Below are 24,043 nucleotides of genomic sequence, written 5' to 3' on the forward strand. Positions count from 1 at the left end.
AGGACAGGGGTAAAGCAGTGGGTAACGAGGCAGCGCAGACAGGGGTCGCGATTACACTGAATGTTTGAGCAAAAAAAGCAGCTTTGAGAAGGTAACATGGAATCCAGTCTCCCTCCCGAAACGGAGTCTCACGTGACAGCCCCCAACACACACATTTTGTTCATCTGGAGCCCCCTCGAGATAGCCCCCCTGTCAGACTCCGGGAGGGGGTGGGAAGGGCACGCCAGGTACAGGTGCTGCCCAGGGGAGCCGTGCCCATGAAAGGCGATCATCACACAAACACATCTCCCCCCCCCTCGCTCCGATAACCTCCCCCGAATCTCACACCTCCACCCCCTCAATGACAGGAGGCCGGCGGGCGGCCCCCTCCGGGGCGGGGCCCCGGCCCTGCCTCCCCGGGAGTGGCTGCGGCGGGCCGGGGAGGAGCCGGGGAGGAGCCCAGCTCCTCGGCTCAGAGCGCCGAGCCCGGTGCTAGTGCGGAGCCAGGCAGTGGGGGGACGGCAGGGACTCGAAGCGCTACACCACCCCCGGGACCAGAGGCGCTATAGCACCCCAGGGCGGCGAGGCGCTTTTATGGCATGTGGCTGGTAACCCTCCTCCTGCTGTACTCCGTCCACAAAGGTAGGCGGCCAGGTCCCCCCAGAGCTTCTACTCACTTTTTACTCCAGTTCCCTCCTCAATTCTCTCTTTTGTGCAGAAAGGGGAAGGGGAATTGTTTTTCGCTTATTGCATGGCACTTTCTTCATTGTTTTGCTGTATTTGTGAATTGGCGGCTTATACCTCTAGTTCCGTTTGGGTTCTGTTTTATCTACTTTTGGGGGAGAGGCGAACCTGTGTTTATTGACGAGGAAATTCTGCAGCTAATATCTGCTGCACCTTAAGCAGACAAAAGGAGAGAAAATGCAAATTAGATGACTGATCTGCTGCCTATCGTGAATAATTAATCGTGAATATTCCCACTCCGGATTCGATATGCAAAAATGCAGATTAAAAAAAAACCGCAGGGTTCGTCTGGTACGTAGCAGAAAGAATGCTCCCTGATTGTGCGGTTTTATAATTAGCCATAGCTTCCTAATGACTTCCCTAATGAGTGTGTTTTTCCCTGTTCTGCAGCCCCCACCCACCTCCACAGCCAGCCTCAGTTAATCTCCCTGATGAGGCGGCCGGGTAGAGCCCTGCTTCTGCTAAAAAGGCTGCGCCTGGCGGAGGGGGGCGGATATGAGCCCCTAACTCACCTCTGGGGGTGCACGGGGCATCCTTCTAGAAAGGGGACAGTTCTCGAGGGCAATGGGCTTCGGACTGGTCTCTGTTCGGAGTTAGTCAACCGCACTCCTTCCATGACACCCATCGGCATCTTGAGAGGTCTCTTCTGGAGCGCGCCGGGGGTCTCCAGCTTCCTCAGAGTGTTTGTCATGTTGTTTTCGTCTCTATTTTAGAGTGTAACTGTGGTTTGAGGTGGACTCTTGCTTCGTTGGTCATTATTCTGTAGCACGCAGAGGTGAGAAGGTGTGTCGCTACCAGGTGGGAGTCCCTCTAGAGTGCTGTGATAGTTTGAGGTAGTCTCTTGCTGTGGTTGTCTCCTAAGGAGTACAGTAATGGTTTATGGTAGTCTCTTTCTCTGGTGGTCTCTGTTCTTGCCGAGGTGTCTCCTCTGGAGCGTAGAGATGGTTTGAAGATGTCTCTTGCTGCTGTGGTCTCTGTTCTTGCGGAGGTGCTCTACACTGGAGCACAGAGATAGTTTGAGGTGTCTCTTGCTGTGGTGGTCTCTGTTCTTGCAGAGGTGGTCTCCGCTGGAGCGCAGAGATGATTTGAGGTGTCTCTTGCTGCGGTGATCTCTGTTCTTGCGGAGAGGTTTCCTCCTGGAGCGCATAGGGGGTTTGAGGTGTCTCTTGCTTTGGTGGTCTCTGTTCTTGCGAAGATGTCTCCTCTGGAGCAAATAGGGGGTTTGAGGTGTCTCTTGCTGCGGTGGTCTCTGTTCTTGCGAAGATGTCTCCTCTGGAGCGCATAGCGGGTTTGAGGTGTCTCTTGCTGCAGTGGTCTCTGTTCTTGCGGAGATGTCTCCTCTGGAGCGCATAGCGGGTTTGAGGTGTCTCTTGCTGCGGTGGTCTCTGTTCTTGCGGAGATGTCTCCTCTGGAACACATAGGGGGTTTGAGGTGTCTCTTGCTGCGGTGGTCTCTGTTCTTACAGAGATGTCTCCTCTGGAGCGAATAGGGGGTTTGAGGTGTCTCTTGCTGCTGTGGTCTCTGTTCTTGCCGAGGTGGTCTCCACTGGAGCGCAGAGATGGTTGGAGGTGTCTCTTGCTGCGGTGGTCTCTATTCTTGCAGAGGTGGTCTCCGCTGGAGCGCAGAGATGGTTTGAGGTGTCTCTTGCTGCGGTGATCTCTTATCTAGCGGAGATGTCTCCTCTGGAGCGCGATGGGGTTTGAGGTGTCTCTTGCTGCTGTGGTCTCTGTTCTTGTGGAGAAGTCTCCTCTGGAGCGCAGAGATGGTTTTTGGTGTCTCTTGCTGCTGTGGTTTCTGTTCTTGTGGAGACGTCTCATCTGGAGCGCAGAGATGGTTTGAGGTGTCTCTTGCTGCTGTGGTTTCTGTTCTTGTGGAGATGTCTCCTCTGGAGCGCAGAGATGGGGTTTGAGATGTCTCTTGCTGCTGTGGTCTCTGTTCTTGTGGAGAAGTCTCCTCTGGAGCGCAGAGATGGTTTGAGGTGTCTCTTGCTGCTGTGGTTTCTGTTCTTGTGGAGATGTCTCTTCTGGAGCGCAGAGATGGGGTTTGAGGTAGTCTCTTGCTGCTGTGGTCCCTGGTTCGGAGTGCTCAGGAGTGTGGAGATTGGATGTGAAGCTGTCTCACTGTTGGGTGGTCGTCATACCAATGTGCGCAGGGTTGTTGAGGGTCCGGGGAAGAGGAGTCTCATTGCTAAGGTGGTCTCTTATCTGGAGTACACAGATGGCTTTGTTGTGGTGCTCTTGCTGCCGTTAGGGGTGGGGAGCTGTCTCCGGATTTGATGCGCAAGGCGCTGGATTTATTTTGTGGTGTGTTTGGTTTGAGGGTGTCTGAGTGCTGCTGACTAGAGAGTAGATGTGGCTTCTGTTTAAAAGGGTTGGATTTTTTTTTGTGAGTGAGTTACGCAGGATTGTGGGTGTGATTTGAGGTTGGGGGCCTCGGGGTTGGAAAGGGTTGTGTGGTGTTCTGTGTGTTGGATAGTTGGTTTTGGAATATGAGAGTGGGACAAGCTTGCGGGTCCGGGTGTTGGACGGTGGCGTGCATTTGCTTTTGGAAGCTAAATGCGGGATAGAGCTGTGTGTTTGGATTTGGGGCTTCTGAGTGCAGGACAGAATTGTTGATTTGTTTTCGGGTGTTCTAACTATGGCACATGATTGTGGGGTTGGTTTGGGGGGGTCAGAGTGCTAGCTAGAGAGTAAGTGCGGGTTCTGTTGGTGAGGAGTGTCGGGTTGTTTTGGTAGGGTCTGATGGCTGGACAGGATTGTGGGTTTGGGGTCTGTCTGGAGAGGGTTGTGCTCTTGTTTTGTGGGTTTCTGGGTTGGAGGCTTCCAGCGTCGGACTTGGCTGTGATTTGGGCTTATGTTAATCGTTTATTTATTTGGTTTGAAGGTTCCGACGACATTTTAGTTTCAGGGGTGTTTTCCTGTTTGAAACGTCAGCGGGTTTGATTTGGAGCAGGACCCGCTGTTGGACAGGCTGCGGGTGTGTTTTGAGGATGTGAGGTTGCTTGTGAGGTTGCTTGCTGTACACTGCTAACAGGGCTCGTTTCAGAAGGTCATTTGTTGCACAGAGTTCTTGGTTTGGGTGAGGTTGGTTTTAGTTAGTTTGATAAGGATTTGTTTTTTGTTGGGTGGTTTCTATTTATTGAAAATGACCGTGGTTTGGTTTTGGGTGGGTCCAGTGGCGGACACCCTCGTGGCCTTAGGTTCGGTCATGCTTGGGAATTTTTGGAGGGTGGTGCTTGCTGAACAATATTGTTTTTTGGTTGTTGTCTGGTGCTTGCCGATCTGATTGTTAGGGGTCCTGTTAGAGATCCGGTTTGTTTTTGGGCGTTGTACCTGATTGATATCAAGATGTTTTACCTTCTGGTGATATTTGGGACTGCTCGGTCCCGGAGGAACACGAGAAGGCATGTATGGCCACATGGCCCCGCTGTGTTGGGGTGCTGCCACCGCTGCATGGCTGCTCTTTCTAGGAGGCTTTCATAAGCATTCACTGTCGGGTGTGTGTTTGTGTTTGGTGGGGGAGGGGTGTGCGTGCTACAGAGGGAGATAACTCCCTCTCCCTACCTGGGCAAGTCTGGACATAACCCCTTAGTTGCAGCCAGGAGGGTGGGAGGCTGGGATAATAACCTCTTTCAAGGAATCGGTAGTGAGAACACACATTGCCGTTTTCACAAAAAAATGAGACTACAGGGGTCGTCTGAGTGAACGTGGGCACATGAAGTTGGCCAAACCCGACACTAGCACCCAGTCTGTGACTCTTTGGCATACTGGTGCTATGCCCACTTAGTACCGTTGTCCAGGGCAGGGCTGGGCCCCTGTGCTTTACCTCTGACCATGAAAAATCTGTACCCTACAAAACCTCGGTCCTTGGTATTGCTGGGCAGAGACATCAGCTAAAAAGACAGATGCGGTGAGAATGACCTCTGCCACTCTTTGCACTGCATTTGCTCTACCCCTGGTAGGGCAGAACTCTGCCGGCCTTCCCATGTATTAACCCTGACCCTTGCACAGTGAGTACATGAGTCTAACCCCTCAGCAATGCCAGGCCTTTATGTAGCGGCCACTTCTCTTGATGTAGGTTATGCTCGCATTGGCGGCATCCCATGGTGGCATTGGCCGTGTCCCATGGTGGCATTGACCGAGTCCCATGGTGGCATCCCATGGTGGAATTGGCAGTATTCCATGGTGGCAGTGGCTGTATCCCATGGTGGCATCCCATGGTGGCATTGGCTGTATCCCTTGGTAGTATTGTCCGCACTCCATGGTGGCACTGGTCGCATCCCGTGGTGGTGGCACTGGTCGCATCCCGTGGTGGTGGCACTGGTCGCATCCCGTAGTGGCACTGGTCGCATCTCGCGGTGGTGGCACTGGTCGCATCTCGCGGTGGTGGTCGCATCCCACTGGGGTATTTGCTGCATCCCGTGGGCATATGTATATGCTAGGCAACTGGAACCGTAGAAATCTACTGAAGCAAAGACAGAGGAGATTCCAGGGCCTCTTGTACGTACTGTTCAGAAGCCAGTCTCATACTCCTCTTAAGTATGAATTTTTGTTCATATATAGGTTGCTTCTCCTTATGCCTCTGCTCTGGTTTTCCTCCAATGTCCTGCCCTCCGTCTCCATCATGGCTGCGGAAAACCGTAGTATCTTGTACCATAACTGTGTTTCTAAACCTCCTCTCCATCTGCACTGTTTCTAAACCTCATCTGCACTGAGGCAAATACCCGGTTTTAGGCTGTGGCAAGTCAACTGGGATGCAAAAAATTGGATGTTGGCTCCGGTGACTGGGCAGATGCTTGAACATGGACCTGGGAAGATGCTTGGATTTTTGGTCTGGTGGTTTTGGCAACTGCATGATTTTGGGCTTCGGTGACTTTGCAGATGCCTTACTTTGGGCAAACAATTCTGGAGTAGAAACCTGAAAGCCTGGATTTGGACATCTGGGGGTAGATTCCTGGATTAGGACACCTTGTCCCTGGTAGATGCATGGGTTTCGACTTCCACTGCCTGGATTTGGACACCCCTGTATGGGGTAGATGCCTGGGTTTGGACACCTCAGTCTGGGGTAGATGCCTGGATCTGGACACCTCTGTCTGGGGGTAGATGCCTGGATCTGGACACCTCTGTCTGGGGGTCGATGCCTGGATCTGGACACCTCTGTCTGGGGGTAGATGCCTGGATCTGGACACCTCTGTCTGGGGGTCGATGCCTGGATCTGGACACCTCTGTCTGGGGGTCGATGCCTGGATCTGGACACCTCTGTCTGGGGTCGATGCCTGGATCCGGACACCTCTGTCTGGGGGTAGATGCCTGGATCTGGATACCTCTGTCTGGGGGTAGATGCCTGGATCCGGACATCTCTGTCTGGGGGTAGATGCCTGGATCTTGACAGCTCTGTCTGTGGTAGAGACTTGGATTTGGGCATCGCTGCCTGGGGTTAAATGCTTGGATTTGGACCCCACTGCCTGGGGGTTGATGGCTGGATTTGGGCACCGCTGCCTGGGGGTAGATTGCTGGATTTGGATACCCCTGTCTAGGGGTAGATGGCTGGATTAGGACGCCCAAATGCCTGGTTTTGGACACCCCTGCCTGGGGTAGATAAATGGATTGAGACACCCCTTTCTAAAGTAGACGTCTGGATTTGGGACACCCCTGTACTTGGTGTAAATGCCTGGATCTGAATACCTACGTCTCTGGTAGGCGCCTGGAGCTCAACACCCAGGTAGCTGTTTTTTTTAAAATCTTTGTCTTGGGAAGATGGCTGGATTTGGACACCCAAATGCAAGGTTTTGGACACCCCTGTCTTGGGTAGAGACCTGGATTTAGACACACCTTTCTAGAGTAGGAGTCTGGATTTAGTCACCCCGGTCTCGGGTAGATGCCTTCAACACCCAAATGCCTGGCTTTGGACACCCCTGTCTTGGGTTGATACCTGGATTGAGACACCGTTTTGAAAGGTATATGCCGGGATTTTGGACACCACGGTACCTTGTGTAAATGCCTGGATCTGAACATGAATGTCTCTGGTAGGGGCCTGGAACTCGACACCCAAATACCTGGATTTGGCGATTCTTCCCAATGGCAGATGCCTGGAGTTGGAGTTCAAGGTTTGGGGTAGAAGTGTGATTTGGACTTCTACTTGTGGGTCAACTGCCTGGCTCTGAACCTGGGTATGGGGAAGATGTCTGGCATAAGACATTCTGGTTTGGGGTGGATGCCTGGATTACACCCGGCTCTGACACCATGCCTGGATTTGGGTTACATGGTTGCAGTTAGACTCTGTAGAGGAAGTCCATAAGCCTGGATTGGGCCCCCATTGATTCGGAGCAGCTGCCTGGATTTGAAGCCAATGACATGGGCTAGATGTATATACTTGGGCTTCTGTTATGAGGGTGATGTGTAGATTTGGGGACTGGGTCAGACTCCTGGTTTTGTGCTCTAACAACTGTAGTAGCCTCCTAGATTTGGGCCCACATGACTTGGGCAGATGCCAGCAATTGCTCTCTGTGCTTGGTGTCAGATATATGCAATTGCAGCTCACAAAGCAAGCCTAACACCTTGAATCTTTTTGAAGCTTGCATGACAAGTCTTGCTCTTAATGTGCCAATGAAGCTTACAAATGTATTAATTGTCCAAAGATTAGAGATGTCAATGAAGCTCACAGAGCATGCCGAGCCCTGCCCTTAGGATGTCAGTGAAGCTCACTCAATGAGCCCTTGTATCAGGATGTCGATGAAGCTCACTCAATGAGCCCTTGTATCAGGATGTCAGTGAAGCTCACTCAATGAGCCCTTGTATCAGGATGTCGGTGAAGCTCACTCAATGAGCCCTTGTATCAGGATGTCGGTGAAGCTCACTCAATGAGCCCTTGTATCAGGATGTCGGTGAAACTCACAGAGCAGGCCCTGTTCTTAGGATGTCAGTTAAGATCCCTCAGCGACCCCTGCTCTTAGCATTTTGGTAAAGATCACTCCCTTGCTCTCAGGATATCAGTAAAGTCACAGAGCGAGCCTTGCTCTTCGGATCTAGGTATAGCTCACTCCATGAGCCCTTTCCGTAGGACGTCAGTGAAAATCTCTCTGCGAGCCCTGCTCTTAGGATTTCGGTAAAGATCACTCAGTGAGCCCTGCTTTTAGGCTATTGGTGCAACTCACTCAGTGGGCCCTGCTCTCATGATATCAGTAAGCTCACAGAGTGACCCTTGCTCTTAGCATGCCACGGAAATTACGTTAGCGAGCCCTGTCCTTGGGATGTCAGTGAAGCTCACAAAGCAAGCTCTGCTCTTAGGATTTCGATTAAGCTAACGCAGCAAGCCTTGTTCTTAGGATGTCTGTGATGGTCACTCAGTGAGCCCTGCTTTTAGACTTTAGTTGAAGCTCACAGAATGAGCCCTGCCCTTAGGATGTCGTTGAAGCTCACAGAGCGAGCCCTGCTGTTAGGATGTCAGTGAATCTCATGTAGCGAGTACTGCTCTTAAGGTGTCAGTGAAGCTCAAGCAGCGGGCCCTGCCCTTAGGATGTCATTGAAGCTCATGCAGCGACCCTGGCACTTAGGATGACGTTGAAGCTCACAGAGCGAGCCCTGCTCTTAGGATATCAGTAAAGCTCACGTAGCAAGCCCTGCTCTTAACATGTCAGTAAAGCTCACCCAGCGAGCCCTGCTCTTAGGATGTCAGTGAAGCTCACCCAGAAAGCCCTGCTCTTAGGATGTTGGTGAAGCTCATGTAGCGAGCCCTGCTCTTAGAATGTCAGTGATGCTCACCCAGGGAGCTCTGCTCTTAGGATGTCAGTGAAGCTCACTTAGCACGCCCTGCTGTTAGGATGTCAGTGAAGCTCATGGAACAAGCCCTGCTCTTAGAATGTCAATGGAGCTCACCCAGCAAGCCCTGCTCTTAGGATGTCAGTGAATCTCATGTAGCGAGCCCTGCTCTTAGGATGTTGGTGAAGCTCATGTAGCGAGCGCTGCTCTTAGGATGTCAGTGAACCTCAGCCAGAGATCCCTGCTCTTAGGTTGTTGGTGAAGCTCAAGTAGCGAGCCCTGCTCTTAGGATGTCAGTAAAGCTCACGTAGCGAGCGCTGCTCTTAGGATGTCAGTGAAGCTCACCCAGCGAGCCCCGGTCTTAGGATGTCAGTGAAGCTCCCGCAGCGACCCTTGCTCTTAGGAGGACGTTGAAGCTCACAGAGCGAGCCCTGCTCTTAGGATGTCAGTAACGCTCACGTAGCGAGTGCTGATCTTAGGATGTCAGTGAATCTCACGTACAACACCCTGCTCTTAGTATGTCAGTGAAGTTCACAGAATGAGCCCTCTTCTTAGGATGTCAGTGAAGTTCACGGAACGAGCCCTGCTCTTAGAATGTCAGTGAAGCTCACCCAGCGAGCCCTGCTCTTAGGATGTCAGTGAAGCTCACCCAGAGAGCCCTGCTCTTAGGATGTCAGTGAAGCTCACCCAGAGATCCCTGCTCTTAGGTTGTCGGTGAAGCGCACATAGGGAGCCCTGCTCTTGGGATGTTGGTGAAGCTCACAGAGTGAACTCTGCTCTTAGGATGTTGGTAAAGCTCATGTAGCGAGCCCTGCTCTTAGGATGTCGGTGAATCTCACCTAGCGAGCCCTGTTCTTAGGATGTTGGTGAAGCTCATGTAGCGAGCCCTGCTCTTAGGATGTTGGTGAATCTTATGTAGGGAGCTCTGCTCTTAGGATGTAGGTGAAGCTCATGTAGCGAGCCCTGCTCTTAGGATGTTGGTGAAGCTCATTTAGTGAGCCCTGCTCTTAGGATGTTGGTGACTCTCATGTAGGTAGCTCTGCTCTTAGGATATAGGTGAAGCTCATATAGCGAGCCCTGCTCTTAGGATGTTGGTGAAACTCATGTAGTGAGCCCTGCTCTTAGGATGTTGGTGAAGCTCATGTAGCGAGCTCTGCTCTTAGGATGTTGGTGAAGCTCATCTAGTGAGCCCTGCTCTTAGGATTTTGGTGAATCTCATGTAGGGAGCCCTGCTCTTAGGATGTTGGTGAATCTCATGTAGGGAGCTCTGCTTTTAGGATGTTGGTGAAGCTCATGTAGTGAGCCCTGCTCTTAGGATGTTGGTGAAGCTCATGTAGCGAGCCCTGCTCTTAGGATGTCGGTGAAGCTCACCTAGTGAGCCCTGCTCTTAGGATGTTGGTGAAGCTCATGTAGCGAGCCCTGCTCTTAGGATGTCAGTGAAGCTCACCCAGCGAGCCCTGCTCTTAGGATGTTGGTGAAGCTCACGTAGCAAGCCCTACTCTTAGGATGTTGGTGAAGCTTCCGTAGCGAGCCCTGCTCTTAGGATGTCAGTGAAGTTTCCGTAGCGAACCCTGCTCTTAGGATGTCAGTGAAGCTTCCGTAGCGAACCCTGCTCTTAGGATGTCGGTTAAACTCACCCAGAGAGCCCTGCTCTTAGGATGTCGGTGAAGCTCATGTAGCGAGCCCTGCTCTTAGGATGTTGGTGAAGGTCATGTAGCGAGCCCTGCTCTTAGGATGTTGGTGAAGCTCATGTAGCTAGCCCTGCTCTTAGGGTGTCGGTGTGTAGCGAGCCCTGCTCTTAGGATGTCGGTGAAGCTCATGTAGCGAGCCCTGCTCTTAGGATGTCAGTGAAGCTCACCCAGCGAGCCCTGCTCTTAGGATGTTGGTGAAGCTCATGTAGCGAGCCCTACTCTTAGGATGTTGGTGAAGCTCAAGTAGCGAGCCCTGCTCTTAGGATGTCAGTGAAGCTTCCGTAGCGAGCCCTGCTCTTAGGATGTCAGTGAAGCTTCTGTAGCGAACCCTGCTCTTAGGATGTTAGTTAAGCTCACCCAGAGAGCCCTGCTCTTAGGTTGTTGGTGAAGTTCATGTAGCGAGCCCTGCTCTTAGGATGTTGGTGATGCTCATGTAGCGAGCCCTGCTCTTAGGATGTCAGTGAAGCTTCCGTAGCGAGCCCTGCTCTTAGGATGTCAGTGAAGCTTCTGTAGCGAACCCTTCTCTAAGGATGTCGGTTAAGCTCACCCAGAGAGCCCTGCTCTTAGGTTGTTGGTGAAGTTCATGTAGCGAGCCCTGCTCTTAGGATGTTGGTGATACTCATGTAGCGATCCCTGCTCTTAAGGTGTCGGTGAAGCTCACAGAGTGAGCCCTGCTCTTAAGGTGTCGGTGAAGCTCACAGAGGGAGCCCTGCTCTTAGGATGTCGGTGAAGCTCACCTAGTGAGCTCTGCTCTTTGGATGTTGGGGTACTCACGTAGCGAACCCTGCTCTTAAGATGTTGGTGTGTAGCGAGTCCTGCCCTTAGGATGTCGGTTAAACTCACCCAGAGAGCCCTGCTCTTAGGATGTCGGTGAAACTCAGAGTGAACTCTGCTCTTAGGATGTAAGAGAAGCTCGCCTAGCGAGCCTTGCCCCTGGGGTATCAGTGAAGCTGAAAGAGCGAGCGTCGTTGAGGCGCACAGAGCGAGCCAAGACTGTAAAGCTCAGGGTAGAGGTGGCTGTAAGAAATCAGCTCAACCTGCAAGCCATGTCCTTGGGTGTTAGTAAATCTCAGAGTTCGAGCCCCCCGTTTCGAAGTAGATATCTGAGCAAAGCCCTGCTCTTCGAGGTCACTTGCCCTGCGTGCTCTGCTCTCTTAATCCGCACCGAAAGGATGACCAGCGCCTCTCTGCCTAGTGCGCCTTTTCACCTGCTCGCGGCCCAAACGCAATAAAGCAGTTCGGATTTACAACTGTAATTACGCCTTCGAGAAGGTGATATTTGCGCCAGAACTGGCTGGTGGCCACCTTTCGTTGCTCCTTGCTGGGGAGACGTTTACAGCATATTTTAATCCGCGGAATCGGGTTAACTCCAAGTGCGAGGTTTAATATTCATAGTGACCCTGTGTTCAGGAGTCAGCTGCTCGCGAACTGGTCGGTCCTCGTGCCAAGAAGTCACGCATCCAGTGTGTGCGGAGCGGGGGATTTACTTCCCTCTGAAGATTACGCGAAGAGTTACCCAATCTGGCCCTCAAATTAGGTGTTATGCATCCAAGAACTCCCCCTCCCACGTCCTCCTGCTCGCCCCACCTTCCCACCTCAAACAGGGCTCAGTTATCACACCCTGAGCGTTTATAAGCTTCCTACTTTTTGCTAAATATTCCGTTTTTTTTCTTTTTCTTATATCTATACCGCGACTTCTCTCTCCCAAAAATGATTTCCTGGTAATGATGCCCAAAGCGGCTGGCGAGTTCCAGATTTTTCATCGAAAAAAACATTTCTCAGAAATCTGCATATCGCGTCGGAAACAAAGCGAGGGAACCTGCCGAGTGGGTCGGCCATGTATGTCTTTTGTTGTATAATTTCCAAGGAGCGGATGTCTTACTGGTAAACATCGCTCCCTTCGTCAGTCCTGCCCCCTCCTCAAAACCCACCCTTACATCTGGTCTCGCGGGAAAGCTTTCTAGCCCAGGGAGGTTTTGAAGCCGATGTAAAGCGCTCATAAAAGCCACAGTTAATGCTTTTAATGCGGAATACATTTTTAGCTCACGGCCGCGCAGTCTGTGCGCCAGTTGCGATGCCCTTCAGTTACGAAACCCATTTTAAGGGGACGAGGAGGCACCTGGGTACATGGGTTTCGGATGGCCGAGCCTTGAATTGACTTTGTATCCGAGGAAGTAACACGGACCGGGGCCACGTGACCAATCGTCGACCACCCTCCACATTTCCAGATTGTATTTTGGTTCCATAAGCTTCCGAGACAAGAAGACGGGGAAAGGGTCGTGATTACGCTCGCGTAAAAACGGTGCCAAAGCAGCAAACTGGGGGTGGAGGCAAGGGGACAATGGTAGCAAAGCAGGCGGTAGAGCAGGAAAGGGAGTGTTGAAATGCGGCAACTCTCGGCGGCCTCTTGTCCAGGGTGCTGTGTTATGTGATCTAACGGCCAGAGCTGCCGACTTTGGAGTTTGGGAACCGGGTTCGAGTCTGGCTTGGACTCAACATCTGTGATTCTGGGCAAATCACTTAATCTCCCTGTGCATACCAAAAATGAATGTGTTCTTGTGTAGTGTAACTGGTGCTCATATAAAGCGTTCCCACACCTTCGGGTCGAGTTTGTGCTATATTAAATAACTGCAAAAATAAATAAATGGCGGTAATATTACCAAGGCTGAAGTGAGGGCTAAGGTGGCTGGCCAAAGGTACTTTTAGAGGTGAAAAATGGTGGCAGCATTCATTTTGGGGCTACTCGTACCTTTCCGTAGGGGGTGTGTAAAATGTCTGCACTGGGTATGAGCATTTATTCCACTTAATGAGCACATATTTGTTGGGGTAATAACCTTCTGGTCCAGAAATGGGAAAGAACTGAAGCCAGGAGATATTGTTAGCAGTAATCTTGGATCTGATTTATATAAGGAGTGGTGAACTTTGCATGCAAACTTCCTCGTTCCATTCAACCTACTTGTATTTTTAGTCTTACTTTCTGTTGGTTCTGTTTAGCTCTGGATCACTTTCCGTTCCAGCATTCCTTTGTTATTATCCAGTTAATGTTTATTTTCGTATCGTGTTTCTTTCCTGAGCCTTGTTCTCCCATCTTTGGTCCAGATTACATTCCAGTACAGACTGCTTGGAACTGTAAACCTCAACAACTTTACGAGATGTCAGCAATATAAATAGTCAAGCACACTCCCTTGGACCAACGATGTATCTTTGCTGTGAAAAACCTCATCCTTTTTAATACATTCTAGTGTCCACAACCCCTGCCTCAGGCCTCGTTCCAACCGTCCGGTGGAGGTCTTTGTTGGACCTGATACTGCTCAGATAGGAGTTCCCGGAACTTTTTGCTTCCTCCACCTGGGTTTTGATGATTGTCTTATGTGGCCTCTGGGCTTTTGGCCCTTTCCCACCACAACTACGGAGTGAAAGTGTGCACGCCCTTCCTATCCGTGTTGGGAAAATGCGCTGATTTCATACTCTGAAACACAGACGAGATGTCATTGCAGACCAATGGGTGTGCACTAGTAGCTATCGTGGGTAAACTCATGAGCAGCTTGCCAGTGTAGGGCACTGTGAGCGCACACCCACACCTATGGTGCCCGTGATTGCATGTGCCGCATGCCAACACAGGTTAGTGTGTGTGCACAAACACACATATTAGTTAAATCCATGTCTAGTCTGCTGTGCAGACGAGGGTGCACTGTCACTACTGCACATTCACCCAGGTAGCAAGGAATACTTATGTGCGTCTTCACTACCTATGAGGTCTGCTCTGCCCATAAGTTAATATGAGGAAATGGTTGACAATACTTAGCACTGCAATGGTGCATTAGGCAGCCTCATGATGTTTCATGTCAATGGATTTGCAGTGTCAAAGCCTTTCCCTTGGTAAAGGGGGTTTTGGCGTAACTCGCTTAGAAATGCCTCTTATTGAATATGGATATTTCTAGGCTCAAGAGTCTTGGGTACTGTGGTGTCTGGCTCCAGTGGACACCAGAGGTCGGAGGAGGACATTTGTGCATTCTCCAATCAACAGCCATAAAACATTGGCATCGCACAGGAATGGCAAACCTCTGCAATTTGAGAGCTAAATGGTATAGATTGACGATAGAGGCTGTGACACTTAGATTCTAGGGGCCGGATTATGGCCATCTAAAGATTGAGATCAGCATTCCAAGGCCCCATGGCACACAGGCCTACAATTTAGAGGAGACATCTGTGGTTCAAAGGGAAAACCCCTAAACCACTCCAACTTCAAAGACACACAACAGTATAACTACGGGTGCCATCCTCCAGCAAGGTTGTGATATGCTTGTGGGGACCTGGACTGGAGAACCCGTACTGCGTGGTGCACATTGCCAGAGGACTCTGTTGTGCACATGAAAGGTAACTGTCAAAACAGAGACTGGCCTGGGCCCAGGACCTGCTGAAGTTTGGTGCCCTGAAGTGTTCTTTCCAAGGACCCGACAGCGGGCCTCCTGTTCTCCTGGAGATCTCAGGGACATCAAAAATCTCTCTGATGGACCTACATGATCAACCTGTGATATCTGGAGAGCAGTGCCCTCTCAAGTCCCCCCCCCCCCCCCTGTCTACTAAATCCAAACTGGTAGCGTGGTGTGAGCGTGGACTTAAGACTTGTGTCTGGAGACCAGATTGCCTAGTGTAGAGCCCCAGAAATCTTGCCTGCATCTGAGGCACGTGGTTCCTGTACTGCGGGGACTGCAACACTCATAAGAGTCTAGTGGTGGTGAGCAGATTCACCAGATGAGGGACCTTTTTTGGCCCATTTTGTCGGTCGTTCTGTATTTCGCTCCTGTTACACGCCGATTGCATGCTCATTGTGTCCGGTGTCTAATTCACAAGGTGCAACCCTCAGAGGTGGTGGTATCTCTGGATTAGTGCCTCGTTCTACCCCATGTGGCTCTACTGAACTTGTGCCTATTTGTGTGGGACAGGACTGGTCTGGTGCAACCTGTAATATTGTGCACCAGACATTTTGTCTCATTTTCAGAGAGGTATGGAATTACAACTCTTCACTGGGTGTGACCGGAATTGCCTGGTGAAACTCAACGCGATGTGCACTGGTCATTGACTCTCCTGACCAGGAAGGTGCGGAATTTGGAACTCATTGTGTTTGAAATCTGGAGTGTCTGGTGCAGCTCATCCCTACGCGCACCAGTCGTTGTGTCCAGATTACCTGGGCACGACTCAGATCATGTACTGATTGAGGAGCCTCATCCTAACGAGAGGCTCCCCTGTGTTACTCCCCATTCATCAGTTGTTCCCTTGTTGATCCTCATTGCGGTGGACCAACTGCCCTCTTCACACCTGGTCCTTCCCGAACACATCGCGGTGCCAGGTAGTATATAGCAAGTGAGACTGACTGGGTTGAAGAAAAGCTTGGAAGTGGGTCAAGAGACTGCATGACTCCTTTGTGTTTTGAGACCCGTGGGTGTACTTCCCGAGTGGCTACTAACCTCTCCCTTGTTTCGTGTACCTACTAATTAAAACTATTATATATTCCCAAGGTTCCCGAGGACTCAGAGTAAGTGTGATTTCAGGCGCGTGCAGGCTGGATATCTTCCATCCAGGGGTATACAACAATAGGGGTGAATTTGAGGGTAGAAGGAGGCTTGGGCCACGGAGTCTGCAGAGGGTGAAGCACATACCTGCTGGATATCAGTGGCACCGCATTTAGGTGCTGAGTGCGTATATGTATGTAAGAGTGTGCCGTGTGGACTGCTGATACCTGTCGCATTGCATAGTGGTGTGGTGTGGAGTGAATGAATGTGTGTGAGTGGGAGTGATCGTGTGCGACCTGCCTTTGATTCACAACACTGGGCAGCAGTGCTGCCCTATTCGTTGAATGGTGCCAAAAGCACAATGCCTATTACCATCGGGTTTCTCCCGCATTGCTTTGGCTCGCGGTGCTGCTAAAAAGTGTTCTATGTTTTGTGTATGCACATAATCTTGATATTGTGCACCGCATAAATGTGCTCTGTCTAAACTAAGAGGGCGGGGTTAGTTAGACTAGGAATTGTCTATTGTGTGCATACTAGTGAAAGCATATACATACGAGTGGATCTAGTACTGTTAGTAATATTTCCGATTGTGTTTTACGACCAAAAGTATATGATGGTCATTTTATAAAGAGAGAACATGTGTGTTAAATATAAACGTTTTTACATACATCCTGTGTGAATTCTCATTTGTGACACTCGGTGTATTTATCACGGGTGGCTGCTGTGCATTTGCTTTAGACATTGCCTCTGTAGTGAGCCTGACTGCTCAGAGCCAAGCTACCCAAAGGTGAGCATGGGTTATACAGTGAGTGTAATCATCAGTCCTTGACGGGAGCAGTATTTCTGCCTGGCTCGGGGCATCCCTTCAGCCAATCAGACACTGCCAGTTTCAACAGCCTTATTCGAGGAATTATCATGAGCTTTCCTTGGTAACTGTGGGGCATTGCACAGTGCGGTGTACAAGCACATTACAAAGAACAGGAATGACTGTGATATTCACAGGCAGGCAAGATACCTGGGTCCCTAGAAGCAAGTTAGTAAGAGTCGGGGTGGAGGATGCTCTGAAATAAAATGGTTTAAATGTGGGGGTTCAGTAGCACTGAAAATAGACGAAGAACCAGTCTCTCCTGGACTGAGGAACCCATTGCCATTATGCTGGTAGGCCCCGCACCATGCAGCTGAGTGCCTGTTACTATTGCTTTGGGGAACCTTTTATGTTGGGTAGCCATTGTTTTGGGCGACCTGTCTCCATTGCATTGGAAAGTCTTCAGCATTATGTTTGACAGCACCGTGCTTTTTTACGGGTGTACCGCTCCCTGTGCTAAAGGTACTCCACGAGCGTGATTTGGTAGTGATTCACCCATAGGCCGGTGATATCAGGAGGTACCTGGCTGGCTAACTCTCTCGTGTCCAGTGGCTTACTGGCAGGCTTTGTGCATGTAGGTGAGATGGGCACTGCTGAGGTGAAGTTTGTGTGCATGCGTGCCTAGGGCCTGTCCTCGCAGCACAAAAAGGAGATCTTGTTCACCAAACAAGAGACTGCACCAGAAGTACTGCCCATTTTTTGTTAATCAACAGTTTTCGGGGCCACTCAACAGGTTACTCAACAGTTTTTGAGGCCACGTCTTGAAATTCCATCTAGTTCTCAATGCCACATTTGCTTATTGTGGCTTCGCTTCTAGAGGGCTCATCCGGAGTATCCTGTCCAGGAACGAAGGGCATTCTTGAGTATTGCGCACACTGCTGTGGTGGCGGCATCTAGAGCAATGTGCCGAGTTTCAGAGACATCCTCTGCAAAATTGTCCAGTTCTGTAGGTGAAATCTAGAGCCTGTCATCTTTTGTTCTGGTGGATGTACCTTACGTATTGTTCCTTTTTTTTAAACCTATGGCTGGAGTACCCACTGTCTTAGAAGCCACCTCTGAAGTATTGTGTCCAGGTCTGAATGTAACATCTGGAGAAATGTACCCACTGGTCTGAATGCAAATCCATTGTACTCAACACAGTGCCTGTGACCTGTGATGCTGCGAGTATTGTACCTTCTCTTGTGGCAGAATGTGGGGAGGCTGTTGTCCATGGTTCTGGAAGCACCTTCTGGAGTATTGTGTCCCGTTCCGGAGGCCGCATCTTGACTACCATGCCAAGGTCCCAAAACCTCGTCTATTACAACCAGCTTTGTTGAGTAGTCCATCTTTTAGTTCTGAGAGGTATGTAGTCATTGAATAAAATAAAATCCCCCCGAAGCACAGAGGAGAAATTGTAAAGTTGAAGTACTTTCCATTTGCAATACTTATGTTAAAATTATTGTATTATGTTTTTCAACGGATTCATTAAAATGTCAAATTATGGTGATCATTAGAGTTAGGTTCAGAGTTTAGATATGACTTTTGCCTTCAGGTCAGGGCACAGGGTTCAGGTATATTTTTGAGAGCTGCTGCAGGCCTAGGTTGGAGTTAAGACCCGGCTTAGACTCGGACTTTGAGTACCTTCGGATTTAAATTAAGTTTAACTTCTGTGTTTATGGTACGTACTGGTTCATTAGTTACTGTTTTGTATATATTTCAAGATTGTTTTCTTTGGTATTACCCGAAACATGTCAATCATATGTCAAGTATTTACATTTCCGGATTTTGTTTTCATTCTAATTGTTTTTGTGCACGAGCTTATGAGTACCATATATGGGGTACACCATCTAGCACTGATCCTTATACCTCGCATATCGGGCCCAGTTTTCCAACCCATGCGTGGATCATCGCACTGTGTTGTTATACCGTCTCATCTGAAGTGTGCTTTAATTGGAGTAATGTCTCCTGTTCCTGAGGCCACCTAAGGAATGTCCCCTCACTCAGTCTATAGTGATGGGGTGATGGGTCTCCTATGGAGCGGTGGCAACTTTGGAGACTGCCCGGGGTATTACGTTAGAGTATGGATGCCCTATCTGCAGCTCCAACCGGTCAAGATACATGGTGCCTGGCTTAATAGGGGGTTGTAGCTGGGAGGGGGTCTCAAGGACACCAACACTACTTTTATCTTGAACGCAAAGTAACCAGCAATATATGAAGTTCTAATTTCCTTTCTCCTTGCATGCATGGCGCTTCAAAGTGTCTGGTTTGTTGCCACAAGTTCAAGCATCAACCTAAATATATAAAAGAGAAGGCTCGGGGGCAAGAGGTCAAAGTATGAAACTTAGTGTCACGAGGTTAATATTTGACCATTTGATGTTATTTATTCACATACATTTGTAGAGAAAGCAAGGCACATCCTTCAGCTGCAGGGGTAGAGTAAAAACAGGGATTGCATAAAAAAATGATCTGATCTGGACACATGGTAACAATGCTACTGAAAAGCAAGGGTGAAGGTGAAAACCGTGCAAGGCCTGTGGGCCAGAGAAGGGAGGAAATGCCTTGGTTAGTGTGACCACCTCACTTCAGGATATTACGGCACTTTCTCCAGTCGTGAATTTTTCACCTGCAAATCATAGATCGCAGGTGCGTTAGTTTAATTAGTTAAATGGAAGCGCAACAAGACTGCAACACCCAGAATGCATTAGGCTATCATGCAAAAGTCCAGGACTGGAATCGGTGTGTGTAAAGACGTGAAAAGAGTTGGTCACCTTTCTTGGTACTCTTTATCTCAGGCTCACGGATACTTTGGGGGTGGAAAATTGAGATGGGGTGGCCATTGCCTTTCTTTGTTTTCTCAAGGAAATTCCTTATTGTCTTAGAGGGGTGTGTTCCACTGCGCTGAGTGGACTTCATTCGGCACTCCTAAATTCAAACACACCACATCCCTTGTGTTTAAGATGCACCACTTATCTCTCCCCTCTGGCTTGTATTTCTTGTCGTACTACACAGATTGTATATCATGTGTGCTGCCATTAGTGGGTACTTTCACTCCCCGCCCTCCAGGATTCCATTATAGCCCGGTGTCTGATTTGTGGTTGTTTGAGGTGAATCATCAGTGGTCTATGTGCTGCTTTAAGGTTTACTGCATCATTTGTAAGCAGGGCACTAAAATTGTGTAATTCTGCTGCTGTGCGGAATGCCTCATAAATATGGATTTCCCACATAATCCGCCATCTGCTGTATAATCTGCAGATATATGCAAAAATGTTAGTTTTTTTTCTAGTATAAATATATCCGAAGATACCAAGAATTCTGTATATGAAATACAATGCAGGTCCTCCCATTTTTCAAACATTAAATGCCTATTTTCTACCCGTTGGTAGCATTGTTTGACTATCAATTGGATGTGAATTTTGTTCAAATGGTGTTAGTAACCCCACTGTGCTCTTAACTTCTGACGGATTGGCCAAGTGCTATGCCTTTTGTCAATAGGTGGAAACAAAAACCTTCAATCATAGATGAAAGAAAGATTCCAAAACGTTTTCCACCGTTATATTTAAGCTCTCATGTCCTGAATGCTAAATGACTTTATACTGACATTAAAATGTTGAATATGTACTATAATATAAGTGATCCGCAGTTCTTGTTTCATAACAAAAAGTGGTTAAAAGTAGGCTTGTATTCTTCCCATTACAGTGTTGCATGCATTTTACTCAAGCTAGGTTACAGGGAATTATTTCGGGGCAATATTAACTCACATGAAGTGCATATGACTCCATGCAAGGCAAATGTTGTTAATTAATACTCTTCCAATAACATCTGTTGAATCTATTCAATTTACATTCTTTCTTTCTTGTCTCTCGTAAATATTGGGATCAAATCAGGATATGACAAAATGTTATGAAAGCAAGATAATAGTGCCACGGATTGTAATGTATATCTTCCCTTCAATCGTATACTGTGCTACATAATGCGCCTTTTTATTATTAAGTCTACACTCCCATATCATTTGCTCCTGAATTGTCACATAATTTCACATTCCATACCTTTTAGGGTTTCTATCCATAAACATTTACCTATTTGTTGGAGAAGCAATAGTTCTCCATGAGTTCGGAATCTTTCACAGCCGGGATGTTAAAAAGGGTTCCAAAGACAACCGGTAACCAAAGACCCTTTTATGTTGCCCGGCGGTATCGCCTCTATGACCCACCAATATTAATCAATGAAGAAGCAGGCGCTGGAGACTGGAAGGCAGGAAACGAGGATTTTATTCTCTCCGGAGGAGAACACATCAATTCAGACAGCAAGTATCGTCACGAGGTGCTCTAACCACATCTCTGAGGCCTGGCCTCTTATACTAGGGTTTATGACCTTTATTGCACATAACACATTCTCGTAATACGTTAATAGTTGAAAGAACATCCTCGGAATCTCCCCTTTAGGCCCGTTCCCACATACATTTACAGTTGGATTCCCCACCCCGGTCACAACAGGTGATGGTTGTCGCACAGCAGGGCATTCCGCCGATTCACGGAATGCATGGGGTTGAACGGATCTCATGGGGTGGGGGCTTTGATCGGTTCGGGGGTCTTTTGATGGGGAGGGGAAGCTTCCTACTGTACGGGGTAATAAACAGTATCCGCAGGGCCAGGTGGCGGCCTGGGAACAAGGAAGACAAACGGGGACACAGGAAAAGGGGGTTTGCATCAAAAGGATTTGAGGCCATGAAAGGAATGAGGGGAGGTGTCGCGCTGGGAACAGGATGGGATTCCGTGGTGAAGCTGCGCTGAAGGGGGTTTATGACCCAAAGCATGAGAGAGCGGGGGTTGTCAGTGTGCGGGGGGAATGCTTGCGAGGCTAAGAGAGAGAGAGAGACGCGCTGGCTATCAGCGAGGGGCAGGGAGGCCATGGTGTTCAAAATGGCTGCCGCTTACGCGCACGAATGGGCTTGAAAAGGGGCAAGATGGCGCCGATAATGTTGACGTTTTGCAGTCTAATCTTTAACAGGGATATTGCTTTTTTGAGATCCCTTGCTCTCATAAAGCTGTGTTCTTGCAGACGTTTCGGTATTCTGAGATTTGATGACTTCTACATCAACCATGAAAGGTCAGGTAGCCTATTGGTTGTTCAAAGCAGGTCAGATGAAGTCATGCTTGCTCTGTAATCTTATAACCTTTAGAATAACCAGATAGCATCTTGGACCACTAGTGTCCAGGGAAGATCTGATGTCATCTGGTTTGTCCGGGAAAAGTCTCGCCTTCATGTTGTCCAACAAATGGTGGGACATTTCTTGGTAACAAGGGACGTTCTAAAGATTCACACCCTTGAGTGCACGATTCTGACAACGTCTGTGCTTCTTTGAGAACAAGAACCCCAAGTTACCCGGAGGCTGCACACTGACCATCTAAACTCCACTGGAGTGCCTATGGGAGGTCTCTTGAGCTCCTGGCTGCAGAGGAAGACTGGGAAGTAAAACACTATTGGAGCTCCTCCGGGAGTCAAACATCTTGTGCCGATTTAATTAGCAATTTTTGGCATCTTTGTCATCATAACACCTTGAAGAGCTAATTTAACGACCAAACAAGGTGCAATGCAAACCGTCAATGGGCCTCACAGGCCATGTCAATATGTTTGCAGGCACAGGCCCCAAGAAGGTCCATTCCTAGGTGTGAGGTGTGGTTCAGGGGTAGTCGAGGAGCTACAAGATCCAATTGTACAATTTAGAATCACTTACCTCTGATGTCCTGCGGCCTCCTTCCTATTGGACCCAAACTAAAAATGTAGTCCACCTCTTTAGTATTTGACTCTCGGGATACCAAGGTAGGGCAGGCCAAGGATTACTCATGGAGAAGCAATGGAACTGAGGATACAGTGAAACAATTATCTCTCAATAAATCAATATTCAATCAGAATTTTCCTTTATTAAAAAGAAAAGTACTTTAATGTACATACACCTAAATACTATGTATGTAGGAGGTTAACAGTGGGTACTATAGCTTTCAACGCCCTCTTAGCTAGAGCACTTGATCAAAGTGTCCTTCTCACATAAAACTCAATGTAAAAGTCAAAGGCCAGGCTTTTCTATGATGTTCGCAGACTGTGGATCCGTAAACCCTGACTTGGATTGTGTGCCCTAATGACGAACTGTGTGCACTCCTTCTTAGACCTTCCTCTAGCTCTCTGATCTATCTGTCCGGCGCCGGGAAACCACTTGGGGTAGATGTGCACCTTATAAATTCAAATTCAATTTAGTTTCTTCAAAATGTGATCCTGGTTGCAATTTTCCCATGTCAGGCTAATGTAAAGTCAATGGTCCTTTATTTTAGGAAACATCATGGTCAACTTTTTCCTGTGTTGACGGGTGCCTACCGCTTCAGGTAGGCGGGTGGGAGGCGGACAAAGACAATTGCGGTTCTGGACTTAGAGGCTGATTACTCTGCTACTGCTCTACAAATGTTGACATGCCTCGTGGTGTTGAAATAGTCAAATCCTCACCTAGCTTCCTCCATGATAATCTTCAGGCAAGGAGATGAGACCGAGGTAATCCTTAAAACGTCATGGAGAACATACTTGGATCAGGAATAAAGGATGCTCACCATGCACCGTAGTAGATCGTGACTGCTCTTCCCTTGAGCTCCTGTGTGGAGTCAAGCGGTGCTTCTTCTCTTTGCACTGCAAATTGTATCCTTGTGTTCCGTAGCAGCTAAGGTCTTATGATGTTCTCCCTGCATTTTGCAAACAACTGAGCAGATGAACATCTCTTCTAGACAGGGTATACCTTCTGGGCACACCCTAGCTTCCTCTCTACAGCTTGCATGGCTCTTCTTCCCTCAAGGCAGTCCTCAGCATTTCTAGTGGGGTTCTTAGTCCGGCTCTGCCCCATACCTGGAACAAAGGCAGCCTTCACCTCTGGATCTAAGTATTTTCAAAGCAATTCTGGTGTATAGTTCTTCCTTGGATAGCGAGCATTTCTGGAACACTGAACTGGATAGAGAAGTCTGTCCTTGGCCACAGAGCTGGCCTGCCTACTAGTATGAACTGTTGGAATTTAAATTGGAGTCCTTTTGTCAGATCTCATTCATGTACACTGCATGATCAGTGCATGTCAAGGGGAAGAGTCAACTGGAGTTTTCCCTGAGCTGTATCCAACCAGTTAGTTGTTCAACCTGCATCTAACCCCGTTGGCTAACGTCATCAAATCATACGGCTTTGAAACCGTATCGTATGCTGACGACACCCAGTTACTTATCACATGCGGTTCAGACTACTCTGGCATTCGTTCCTGTTTCAAAAACTGCATGATTGATCTAAGTAACTGGATGAGTAATAACAAACTCCAATTAAATGGCAGCAAAACTGACATCATCCTGTTTGGCAAGGCTGAGGAATTTTGGTCTCAAGAGTGGTGGCCTTTAGAACTGGGTATCGGTCCCTCCCCAAAATCATTAGTCCGTAACCTAGGGATAACAATAGATCGTGCCCGGTCCATGAAAAATCATGTCAGCCAGTTAACAG

At 48.8% G+C, this 24,043-nt stretch overlaps 1 protein-coding gene across 1 annotated transcript in view; it reads left to right on the forward strand.

Annotated features, from left to right (window-relative positions):
- Window positions 1–473: 473 nt before the first annotated feature.
- Window positions 474–24,043, forward strand: part of DSCAML1 (DS cell adhesion molecule like 1) — a 630,702-nt gene continuing 607,132 nt past the window's right edge. The window contains exon 1 of the mRNA XM_086957025.1: window positions 474–621. Coding sequence (XP_086813151.1) covers window positions 579–621 — 43 coding nt within the window. The 5' untranslated portion in view covers window positions 474–578. The remainder of the gene's footprint in view (window positions 622–24,043) is intronic.

The sequence above is a fragment of the Lissotriton vulgaris genome, chromosome 2_1 (assembly GCF_964263255.1).
Source record: "Lissotriton vulgaris chromosome 2_1, aLisVul1.2, whole genome shotgun sequence".
Classification (NCBI taxonomy): Eukaryota; Metazoa; Chordata; class Amphibia; order Caudata; family Salamandridae; genus Lissotriton; species Lissotriton vulgaris.